The sequence below is a fragment of the Syngnathus typhle genome, unplaced genomic scaffold (assembly GCF_033458585.1).
Source record: "Syngnathus typhle isolate RoL2023-S1 ecotype Sweden unplaced genomic scaffold, RoL_Styp_1.0 HiC_scaffold_42, whole genome shotgun sequence".
Classification (NCBI taxonomy): domain Eukaryota; kingdom Metazoa; phylum Chordata; class Actinopteri; order Syngnathiformes; family Syngnathidae; genus Syngnathus; species Syngnathus typhle.
The window spans coordinates 71,266-84,112 of NW_026871948.1; the positions used below are offsets into that span (position 1 = coordinate 71,266).

At 39.1% G+C, this 12,847-nt stretch overlaps 1 protein-coding gene across 2 annotated transcripts in view; it reads right to left on the reverse strand.

Moving 5' to 3' along the window:
- Positions 1-11,754: 11,754 nt before the first annotated feature.
- Positions 11,755-12,847, reverse strand: part of LOC133147314 (adenosine deaminase domain-containing protein 1-like) — a 36,297-nt gene continuing 35,204 nt past the window's right edge. For both annotated transcript variants that reach the window (XM_061271308.1, XM_061271309.1), the window contains one exon: positions 11,755-12,444. In XM_061271308.1, coding sequence (XP_061127292.1) covers positions 12,331-12,444 — 114 coding nt within the window. In that variant the 3' untranslated portion in view covers positions 11,755-12,330. The remainder of the gene's footprint in view (positions 12,445-12,847) is intronic.

The window sequence follows — 12,847 nt, forward strand, 5'->3', positions numbered from 1 at the left end:
CACTTCCGGTTCATTCTGGGTTCATTGGTGGCACTTCAGGGTCATCCAAGATGGCCGCCACACTGGAATTGGGGGTCAAGGGTTGAATTGTGTAAGCATAGTGGAAGTGGGGGTGAATGGGAGTGAATGTGGGAAGAATAAGGTGAATTAAGTGAATAAATTTGGAATGGGTTGAATCGGTTGAAAAATGTAGAAATGAGAAGGGAAAAAGGAATTGGGTGTGAATTTCAAAATAAAAGATGTGAAGTTTTTGGTAAGTGGGAAGTTGTGGAATAGGTAGAAAAATGATGAACAGTTGAAAGTTGGAATGGGTTGAATCGGTTGAAAAATGTAGAAATGAGAAGGGAAAAAGGAATTGGGTGGGAATTTCAAAATAAAAGATGTGAAGTTTTTGGGACGTGGGAAGTTGTGGAATAGGTAGAAAAATGATGAACAGTTGAAAGTTGGAATGGGTTGAATCGGTTGAAAAATGTAGAAATGAGAAGAATCGGTTGAAAAATGTAGAAATGAGAAGGGAAAAAGGAATTGGGTGTGAATTTCAAAATAAAAGATGTGAAGTTTTTGGTAAGTGGGAAGTTGTGGAATAGGTAGAAAAATGATGAACAGTTGAAAGTTGGAATGGGTTGAATCGGTTGAAAAATGTAGAAATGAGAAGGGAAAAAGGAATTGGGTGGGAATTTCAAAATAAAAGATGTTAAGTTTTTGGGACGTGGGAAGTTGTGGAATAGGTAGAAAAATGATGAACAGTTGAAAGTTGGAATGGGTTGAATCGGTTGAAAAATGTAGAAATGAGAAGGAGAAAAGGAAATATTGGAGAATTGGGTGTGAATTTCAAAATAAAAGATGTGAAGTTTTTGGTAAGTGGGAAGTTGTGGAATAGGTAGAAAAATGATGAACAGTTGAAAGTTGGAATGGGTTGAATCGGTTGAAAAATGTAGAAATGAGAAGGGAAAAGGAATTGGGTGTGAATTTCAAAATAAAAGATGTGAAGCTTTTGGTAAGTGGGAAGTTGTGGAATCGGTAGAAAAATGATGAACAGTTGAAAGTTGGAATGGGTTGAATCGGTTGAAAAATGTAGAAATGAGAAGGGAAAAGGAAATTGGGTGTGAATTTCAAAATAAAAGATGTGAAGTTTTTGGTAAGTGGAAAGTTGTGGAATAGGTAGAAAAATGATGAACAGTTGAAAGTTGGAATGGGTTGAATCGGTTGAAAAATGTAGAAATGAGAAGGGAAAAGGAATTGGGTGTGAATTTCAAAATAAAAGATGTGAAGCTTTTGGTAAGTGGGAAGTTGTGGAATAGGTAGAAAAATGATGAACAGTTGAAAGTTGGAATGGGTTGAATCGGTTGAAAAATGTAGAAATTAGAGTAGAAAAATGAAATTTTAGAGAATTTTGGTTGAATTTCAAAATAAAAGATGTGAAGTTTTTGGTAAGTGGGACGTTGTGGAATAGGTAGGCAAAAGATGAACAGTTGAAAGTTGGAACGAGTTGAATCGGTTGAAAAATGTAGAAGTTAGAGGTGAAAAACGAAATTTTGTGAAAATTTGTCGGAATTTTGAACGTGAAAACGAGAAATTTTCGAATTTGGGAATTTTGGGAATGTTGAGAATCCTTCCGAATGTGATTAGAATGTGCTGAATGATGTGAATTTCAAATTGGAACGACGTAAATGTGAAATGTCGAATGTGCCATTAAGAATGAATGGGGAAAAATTTGTCGGAATTTTGGGAATTTTGCGGAATCGGAAAATTTTCGGAACGAGAAAAATATAAGCGCTCATGTCGTGAATATTTGGAATACGTGAAAAGTGGAATGGAGTGAATCGGATGAATTATGTGGAAGATGAAACGTGTCAAAAAAGTGTGGAGAATAAAATAGAAGAATAATAATAACTAGAATTTTGCAATTTCTGGAGAAATTGCGTGTGAAGGCGAAATGTATGAATAACTTTTTCGGGGAATGCTGCCGAACGATGTTGAAACGTGTTGAATTACTTGAGAAATGTAGAATATTTGGAGAATTTGTGGTGAATTTCAAAATTGAAAGTTTGGAATATTTTGTAAGTGGGAAGTTGTGGAATAGGTAGGCAAAAGATGAACAGTTGAAAGTTGGAATGGGTTGAATCGGTTGAAAAATGTAGAAATTAGAGTAGAAAAACGAAATTTTGGAGAATTTGGTTGAATTTCGAATTTGGAATTTTTGGTAAGTGGGAAGTTGTGGAATAGGTAGGCAAAAGATGTACAGTTGAAAGTTGAAACGGGTTAAATCAGACAAAAAACGAAAAAGTTAGCGCAAATGTAGCTATTTGGGCCACTCAGTGTTGAAATAAGGTCACTTCCGGTTTGATTCGGGTCACTTCCGGTCTAGTTTGGGTCACTTCCGGTTTATTTGGGTCACTTCCGGTTTAAAACAGGTCACTTCCGGTTTAGCTGAGGTCACTTCCGGTTTATTTGGGGTCATTTCCGGTCTAAATAGGTCACTTCCGGTTCATTTGGGGTCACTTCCGGTTTGATTTGGGGTCACTTCCGGTGTACCAGAGGTCACTTCCGGTCTATTTGGGGTCACTTCCGGTTTATTTGGGTCACTTCCGGTTTAATTTGGGTCACTTCCGGTTCGTCTGAGGTCACTTCCGGTTTATTAGGGGTCATTTCCGGTCTAAAAAGGTCACTTCCGGTACATTTGGGGTCACTTCCGGTTTGATTTGGGGTCACTTCCGGTTTACCTGAGGTCACTTCCGGTCTATTTGGGGTCACTTTCGGTTTGATTTGGGGCACTTCCGGTTCATTTTGGGTTCATTGGGGGCACTTGAGGGTCAATCCAAGATGGCCGCCACACTGGGATTGGGGGTCAAGGGTTGAATGTTTAAGCGTAGTGGAAGTGGGGGTGAATGGGAGTGAATGTGGGAAGCATAAGGTGAATGCATTTGGAATGGGTTGAATCGGTCGAAAAATGTAGAAATGAGAAGGGAAAAGGGAATTGAGTGTAAATTTCAAAATAAAAGATGTGAAGTTTTTGGTAAGTGGGAAGTTGTGGAATAGGTAGAAAAATGATGAACAGTTGAAAATTGGAATGGGTTGAATCGGTTGAAAAATGTAGAAATGAGAAGGGAAAAGGGAATTGGGTGTGAATTTCAAAATAAAAGATGTGAAGTTTTTGGTAAGTGGGAAGTTGTGGAATAGGTAGAAAAATGATGAACAGTTGAAAGTTGGAATGGGTTGAATCGGTTGAAAAATGTAGAAATGAGAAGGGAAAAAGGAATTGGGTGTGAATTTCAAAATAAAAGATGTGAAGTTTTTTGGGAAGTTGTGGAATAGGTAGAAAAATGATGAACAGTTGAAAGTTGGAATGGGTTGAATCGGTTGAAAAATGTAGAAATTAGAGTACAAAAACGGAATTTGAGAGAATTTTGGTTGAATTTCAAAATAAAAGATGAAGTTTTTGGTAAGTGGGAAGTTGTGGAATAGGTAGAAAAATGATGAACAGTTTAAAGTTGGAATGGGTTGAATCGGTTGAAAAATGTAGAAATGAGAAGGGAAAAGGAAATTGGGTGTGAATTTCAAAATAAAAGATGTGAAGTTTTTGGTAAGTGGGAAGTTGTGGAATAGGTAGAAAAATGATGAACAGTTGAAAGTTGGAATGGGTTGAATCGGTTGAAAAATGTAGAAATGAGAAGGGAAAAGGAATTGGGTGTGAATTTCAAAATAAAAGATGTGAAGCTTTTGGTAAGTGGGAAGTTGTGGAATCGGTAGAAAAATGATGAACAGTTGAAAGTTGGAATGGGTTGAATCGGTTGAAAAATGTAGAAATTAGAGTAGAAAAACGAAATTTTAGAGAATTTTGGTTGAATTTCAAAATAAAAGATGTGAAGTTTTTGGTAAGTGGGACGTTGTGGAATAGGTAGGCAAAAGATGAACAGTTGAAAGTTGGAACGAGTTGAATCGGTTGAAAAATGTAGAAGTTAGAGGTGAAAAACGAAATTTTGTGAAAATTTGTCGGAATTTTTAACGTGAAAACGAGAAATTTTCGAATTTGGGAATTTTGGGAATGTCGAGAATCCTTCCGAATGTGATTAGAATGTGCTGAATGATGTGAATTTCAAATTGGAACGACGTAAATGTGAAATGTCGAACGTGCCATTAAGAATGAATGGGGAAAAATTTGTCGGAATTTGGGGAATTTTGCGGAAACGGAAAATTTTCGGAACGAGAAAAATGGAAGCGCTCATCGCGTGAATATTTGGAATACGTGAAAAGTGGAATGGAGTGAATCGGATGAATTATGCGGAAGATGAAACTGGACAAAAAAGTGTGGAGAATAAAAGAGAATAATAATAATAATAATAATAGAGAATGGTGTAGAATAACATAAGTGTGAAGGCCTTCGCCTTCACACAATAATAGAGAATGGTGTAGAATAACATAAGTGTGAAGGCCTCCGCCTTCACACAATAATAATAGAGAATGGTGTAGAATAACATATGTGTGAAGGCCTTCGCCTTCACACAATAATAATAGAGAATGGTGTAGAATAACATATGTGTGAAGGCCTTCGCCTTCACACAATAATAGAGAATGGTGTAGAATAACATATGTGTGAAGGCCTTCGCCTTCACACAATAATAGAGAATGGTGTAGAATAACATATGTGTGAAGGCCTTCGCCTTCACACAATAATAATAATAGAGAATGGTGTAGAATAACATATGTGTGAAGGCCTTCGCCTTCACACAATAAAGTGAAAAAAGTAGAATAACATATGTGTGAAGGCCTTCGCCTTCACACAATAAAGTAAATGGAGTAGAATAACATATGTGTGAAGGCCTTCGCCTTCACACAATAATAATAATAATAAAGTGAATGGAGTAGAATAACATATGTGTGAAGGCCTTCGCCTTCACACAACTATGGCAGAACAGAAGAAACTAAGAGACTGACTTTGTAGCACTATTGTCAACGGGTGGTCTGTGGCCATCTACTGGTCTGTGGTGGTATTGCAGGTGGTCCGCAAAATTGGAAATGGAAAACAATTGTAACATTTTTAAAAATAAAATTGAGTTATTATTTAGACATGATTGAATTTCCAGCAAGATTTGTGAATTATTTACCCATCCAATTCTTGGCAAATTTAGCTGAGATTCCTAAAATAGACATACATACAGATGCAAATACTGTAAATTTCGGACTATAAGACGCAACCTTTTTCTCAAATGTTTAACCCTGCGGCTTATAGTCGGGTGCGGCTTATATAGGATATTTTCCGTGATTTTTGTGATTACTTGATCACTTTTATACACTCGTAAAAAGGCTGTGGACCGCTGTTGTGCGGCACCGCTTTGCTGGGCGGAGGAATATGTGACACAGTCACTGGGGAGAAAAGTGGTGTGTTGATCGCATGTCCATCCGCCAGGCAAATCGTGCCGTATAATTCACACAAAGAAGAGACAGAACGAGATGAAGACAGACATTACTGAAAGGAAGCGTTTATACACAAACCGCCATTATGGGAGACAGTGCTGCTCATACAAGAAAAAAACTCAAATATACCCGAATATTAGCTGGCGCATCTTATAGTCCGGTGCTGCTTATAGTCTGGAAATTACAGTAAATAGCCTGTCTAGGTCTATCCTCCTTTGGTGCAAAATAAAATATTCCGCTAAAGCAGTGGTCCTCAAGTTGCTTCTTGGTTATAATGGTGGTCCCTTGGATAAAATCAGTTGAAAAACCCTATTGTAGCAAATAGCAACATGACCAGGAAAGGCAACCCTATAGTGTACGTAATAACAATATTGCTTTGGCGCCCTCTACTGGCATTTTGCTAACAATGAACAGTTGCTATGAGTTCTGGAGGTTCATTTACAGAATCCTTTCCTGCCATGGGTTAAGTACTTGTGGATTTTTGCTGGTCACGGCAGGCCTCACTGCATTATATGAAAAGAACATGTATTCTTAATGTGAATCTTTTACAATGTCACTAAAATCCGTTACATGGGGATTGACCACTCGGAAGCGCGATTGTGAGCACGAATGGGTATTCGTCTGTATGTGCCCTGCGATTATCTGGCGACCACCTCAGGGTGTATTCCGTCTGCCGCGCAAAAAATTGCTGGGATTGGTTTGAGCGTGCCCGCTGCCCTCGAACATAATAATAGATTTGAATCTGCAAAATGCTAATATAAGATTTATGAACCAAAGGTTGGGGTCAGTAAGTTTTCTTTTTCTAAAATTCCATCGCTTTAAATGAGTTTGCATTGTAAAATTGATGTTAGCAATCAACATGTTTTGAGTCCAGCGTCAGAATGGTTCCAAAATTGCTGCAACTAAAATTTGTGGGAAGAGCCAGGGGATTTTACCTTTACTGAGGTTTAACTTGACATCTGAGAAGGCAGATGTTTCCACACGCTTTGCAATGGTTTTACAAGCAGTTTTAGATGAGTTCTCTTATCATATTTGGAGAGTAGGTGGAGCACATTTTGGTTGAGTGGACATTTTGATGAAAATGTTTGAGGAAACCCAACGCTTTGTGACCTAACATGAAACTAGCGCTTAATTATTGGAAACCTTTTGGTCCAATAAGTTCAGGTAGTCACTCTATGGTCATTACGAGATATCACCGCTGACGATTGTTCCAACTTACTTTCACTTACAAATGGGGAAATCCCTACGCTCTGCCATTGACGCAAAGCCACCACCACCACCTTGAGAATGGCGTTCCAATAAACGGATGATGAAAGACAATGAAGTGATTCCTAATTTGTTTTTTGAATCTGTTGCGTGACCACGTTTGTTGTGTTATGACTATTCTCAAAAGATTACAAATGTATTTCTTGCACTGACTTCATTTGTGTGTGATTTCAGCAAATATTTGACTATTGTATTATGGCAACCTTATTTTTTTTAAAATTACAACTTTTGAAGTGTATTATCAATTTATTCTTTTAATATGACTTCACTTGTAAAGTTACATCTTTATTCTCCTAATATTTCAACATCAGGGACTTATGACTCAATTCTTTTACAGCCTTGTATTATTATGACTTTAATCTCAAATTTAGTTGCGTTTTTATTGTATAACAGCTTTATACTTAGATTACGGCTTTTCTTCCGTATTGTTTTATCTTTATTCTCATAAGATTACAATTTCTTTTCTTGTATTACATCGAATCTCATAAGGTGACAACTAGTTCTTTCTGTATTACCCTTTTTGTTCTCAATACTTTTTCATTGTATTATGACCACTTTTTTGCATTACCACTTTAGATCATTTTTGACCCCCCCCCCCCTCTGGATGATCACACTAACTCTGATCTTCCCTGTTCAGTAAGTGGTGTGGTGTCAGTGATTGATAAGAGAAATGTTTGTTGACCACAAACTAAGGACAACCAACCTACTTTCACACAAAGTTTCAAAAGGCCACATGGGGTTTTTTTTTCCCCCTTGTTGGCGCATCAAGACAAAAAATCCCAAGACTATCGGTAAAAAAACCAACATTGTATGCGGTGGGCTACCTATCAAGCCCACCCTTCCCAGCCTCACTGCTATATAAATTGAACTCAACACAGGAGAGCCCATAACGCAACACCAAGAGCCTTTTCTCTTCAGCAATCCTTCAAGGCCACCATGGAGAACCTTGCGATGACTTTCTTCTGGATTTGCATAATCTCTGCAAACCTGCTAGCAAACTCTCTGCCTTTGCGGGACGCCAAGATTTCCTATATACGCAATGTCAAATGCGTGAGTCTTAAATCCTGGGTGCTCTTTAGACTAAGTATGACCTACAATAAATAATGACATTTCTTTCTGTCCACGCAGCCCTCAAACTCGACATTCTACGCGCCCACAAATGTGAAGGTAAGGTTGGACTCTTGGAAATGACGCTGTCATCTGTAAAAAACTATGTGTGTGAAAATAAGGCTGGGAGGGATAACAAGGTCACTAGGTTCTCCCCTGTATCAAAGTGGTTAATTTATTGTAGACTTGTGTAAACCGCACTTGAGGTCGTCTCGCACAGGAAGTGAGCGCGACGAGTGCTGTCGCCTCGCACTAAAAGCGAATTTAAAATGATCATTTTCTCTCGCTCGTGCACACAGAGACTTTGCATGACAACTGCACTGAACTGCTGTTTGAAAGAACTCGACGGAAAAATCCGAAAGGAGTGCGAGGGCCCTCATGATTACATCGACGATGCCGTGGAATTTCTGAACGTAACCATGGACGAGTGGAAGGAGAGTCGCGTGAGTATTGCGTCGCATAATCATCTTTGTGAAAAGGACGACAGTGCTCAAACGTGCTTGTTTTTCCTTTTCGATAGCCACTGACCAATTCTAGCCAGTGTGCCTGCGAGCGCTGGCCTAAAATGCCGTTGAGCAAATTTCTTGACAAAATGGAGTCGCTGCTTCAGCTTCTGAATAATGTGGCCTCCTTGTAAGTCAACTACGGCCACGTCTTTAGACGGGAACCACGGTGACACGGAAGATCGATTCCAGCGATCACAAAGCAGCCAATTTTCTTGAACGCAGTCCAAAATTTGGACCAACAGAACTTAATGTAATGTATTCCATATCTATTTTTTAACACTGCTTTATTTATAGCCATATGACTACACTTTTGAGCCATGAATGTTTTGACCACTGATTTATTTCAATTTAATGGGTGTAACTAGGGTCATTTTGTCACTCCCAGGATTAAAACAGCAGCATTTTACCTGGGGGAGGGTTGAAGTACCGTATACTTGTCAATTTAACAACTTTGGCAGTAGTATCAGACTGGACTCTGTGTGAAAGAGATTGTGTCCACGCTTGATGTACACTTACGTAAAAGGAGCCCTATTTATATATTTATTGTTATTTAAAACTCTGGTTGATTGTCTGTACATGAACCTGTAACTTAATAAATACAGTCTCAAAAAACTTGTGTTGAAATGATTGGAATGAGTTTTTTTAAAGAATTAGAAATCCAAACGAACTAAAGATGATTGTGATCATTTTCCACACTCATGAGCGGCTACGAAAGCAATGTGGGAGAAGGACTGACACGTCGCCCCTGTAGGAGGGTGATCGCTGTCAACATTTAGAGTAGATCGACTTGTCAGGCTGCCCATTAAAACAAAGATGGAAAATGCAGTCATATCAAAGTCATTGTGAAGTCATTGCGGGATTTGGTACATTCCCATGGTTGCGTAGGTAGATCTGCAAGTCTCTATGACTTATGATCTCAAAAAAGACATAACGGGATAATTTGCACAGTGATGGAAAAGTCAGTTTAGAACGTGAATATCACAAAAATACATCTCAGTGTAGGTGATGCTAATTCAATTGTAAAACAGCGGCTTGAAGCAGATCGAAGAGTACAGAGTAAAAAGCAGGTTTATGTTAAACCTCACATTGGTAGAGGGCATTGGAATTATGGGGGGGGGGGGGCATGTTAGGGCAAAATGACTTTAAAGGCTTGTTTAGTTTTTTAAATCAAGAACCAAGTACCGTATTTTTCGGACTATAAGTCGCACCGGCGTATAAATCGCACCTAGCCATAAAATGCACAATAAAGGGGATAAAAAAATATATATATATAAGTTGCACCGGAGTAGAGATGCACCGATCCGATATCTGGATCGGATATCGGCCCCGATATCAACAAAATAGATGGATCGGGTATCGGAAAATACAGCCGATCTGTGAGCCGATACTTTCCTTAATCTATTGGGACGCGGGCTACGTCATACGGCAGCAGCACGTGTGCCGCATGCCACGAGAGTTTTCTAAACAAACGCAAACATGGAGCGAACGTTCGCTTCTCTTCCCCGGGTTGCTAAGCGGACGTCAAACCCTGCGCGTTCGCTTCTCTTCGGGTTGCGAATGGGACGTCAAAGGCTGCGCGTTCGCTTCTCTCCCGAATGGGGGGGGGGTGGGGGGGGGCGGAGGCTAATCGGATGTCAAACGCTGCGTGTTCGCTTCTCTTCCGGGGGGGTGTTAATGGGACGTCAAACGCTTTATGTGGCGGGCTCCATCTGTAATGTTTCTCTATACCATGAGAAATAACTTGACAAGACGACCAGGTTTTAGGGAAGCAGTGAGTCAATCATGTATTGATGTTCGTTTCTTTTTAGCCGCAGTCTCTCGTAGCTACAACATGCCATCCGCCCGCCATACCTCTAGCTCCACCCCCCAGTACGGGTAACCACACAGTCCAAATACATTACACCATCTAGTGTGGAAACTGAGAAGCTGAGCTCAAGCTTCTTGTGCGGGCCATATTCAATTATGTTTTCAGAATTTGCTGCGGGCCAATAAAAACTGGACCGTTAGTTTGGACACCCCTAATTTAGAGCAAAGAACTGTGTAGTCTGCCTGATGCCATTGCCTTTGGTCTTTTCTGTTCCACATGTAGAGTTATGTAGCTTGTTAAGTCAACCATAATATCGGATCGGTATCGGGTATCGACCGATACGCAAAGCCACGGCATCGGTATCGGAACTGAAAAAGTCGGATCGGTGCATCTCTACACCGGAGTATAAGTCGCACTTTTGGGGGAAATTGAATTGACAAAATCCAACACCAAGGACAGACATGAACCAGCAACAACAGGTTAAACGATACGGTATGCTAACATGACACAAACACAAACGATGAGCTGAGAACGGGCCTGACGTAACATTAACAGTGATTCAAATAATTATAACATAAAGAACACGTTTCTCAAACCATCTCTGTCACTCCAAATCATTACATCCATCGAATTCTTCGTCCTTTGTGTAAACAACGCCGCGTGTGCGGCGCGCCGCTGACGTCGGACTCGTCGTCAGTTGCAGTTCAAATGATTCCACAGGCCCATATAACTAGATGTAAACTATATATCAAATAACAATAATATAAACAACAATTTTAACGAACCATCCACGTAACTCCAAATCATTAAATCCATTGGAATCTTCGTCCTTTGTGTAAACACTGGCGCTTCTAACCCCGGAAGTGTGTGCGGTGCGCCGCTGACGTCAGTTGCAGTTCAATTATTCCACGGGCCCATATAACTATACATAAACTATATATCAAACTATAATATAAACAACAATTTGAACAAACCATCCGTGTCACTCCAAATCATTAAATCTGTTTACAAATTTAGAACGAAATCATCTTAACAGGCCCCTAAGGAGTAAACAATATACTATAATTAAATAAAAGTAGTCCACATAATACAATAATATTCTTGTATGACTTTTAACTAACTAACTAACTAACCAAATGAACACTACTTTTGATGATTTCAGGAGCACAACTTAATAGAAGACATCAATCAATCTATATTATATACATGTTATTATTGAGAAAGCAGCTGTGGGAAATTGGTTTCAATTAAAATATTCAAAAATTAGAGCTGTACAATAAAAAAATCGTAATCCTATCACACACTTTCATATGTCCATGATATGAGAAAAGCCAAGTCAATGTCTCATACTAACAAACAAACAGGAAACCAAAGTATGTTTCCTGCATGCTTCCTCAACACAAACTAAACAAATCAAAGACCTAAGTGGTCGTCAGATGGGGGTTTGTGTGTGTTTGTGTGTGTGTGTGTGTGTGTGCGGGTGCGTGTTTGCTGCTGAAGGAAGCCAAATGTAAGACAACTTTTTCAGGCCTCTTTCTTGAACTCACGGGACCATGACAAATGGGTCATATGGGATAAAATTCCAATATTTTGAAGTGTGAAACGTATGCAGGTGGTGGAAATTATCGACATAAAGAACAAAAATAAGGAGGGAAAAAAAGTTTTATACATTTTTTTTCAAGACATACTGAAAAAAGGCCTGGTGTTAAGTTCTATTTGCTGTATTCACGCATGAAACGGCAGTTTTTTTTCCCCAACTACAAAACTACATGTAGTAAACATTTTAACTGACATTAATGTTTTTCAAATTGTCTAACATTTTGGAATGGAATGAAACATAATACTGCAATTCCAACAGTTCAGCTTGCATGATGTTTTACAGGGGTTGAAACATTTCTATGGCTTAAATCTTGAGACACCACCCTTGCTCATATGGCAATACAAAACTTAAATAATGAAAACTTAAATAGTACAGGCCATTATTATTACACACCTTGGAAAGAATAACTTATTTTCCCCCAGCAACAAAAATATTTAACAAGTGCATGTGCTGATTTTACAACCTAAAGAAGCCTTGCATGCAATTTGACAAACTGTAAACAACTGCTACCAATTGTGTTTGGGGTTCTTACTTTAAGGTATTTGAGCATAAAGACCTATGCAAATCAAAGTGCTCAACAAGAAACAAATATTTCTTCATTCTGACTCTAGTCCTTTATGTAGAGAGAGCTACATATTGAAGTCATCACTGACCATGTTCTTCTCGGGCCAGGAACCGAAGCCTAGCTGCTTCAGGTAGGTCTTCAGAATCGTCTTGGCCTCCTGATAAGCTTTCGCCGCCCTCTGTATGGACAAAAACATATACCGTATTTTCCGCATTATTAGGCGCACTTAAAAACGTACATTTTACTCAAAAAAACACAGTGCGCCTTATAATGCAGAGCACCTTATATATGGATCAATTGATGAATTTGTTGATCCATACTTGTGGTACACAGTGCTCTGCCAAAATGTTTCAGTACGTTTTAGTACGACTAGTAAATTACAAGGTCGCATCGCTTCCCAACATTACGGCAACTGTGGTCAGGGGGCGTCACCGAATAGCCGTTGTACCCGCGAGGCTATTTCATTTCAAAATAGGCTGCTCCGTTAATGTTTCGAGTAAATTTACGGATTGATATGGAAGGGAAACATAGGTAAGCAGTACCAATGTGTTAGATCGAACTTTAGTCAGTTCCGATCATTT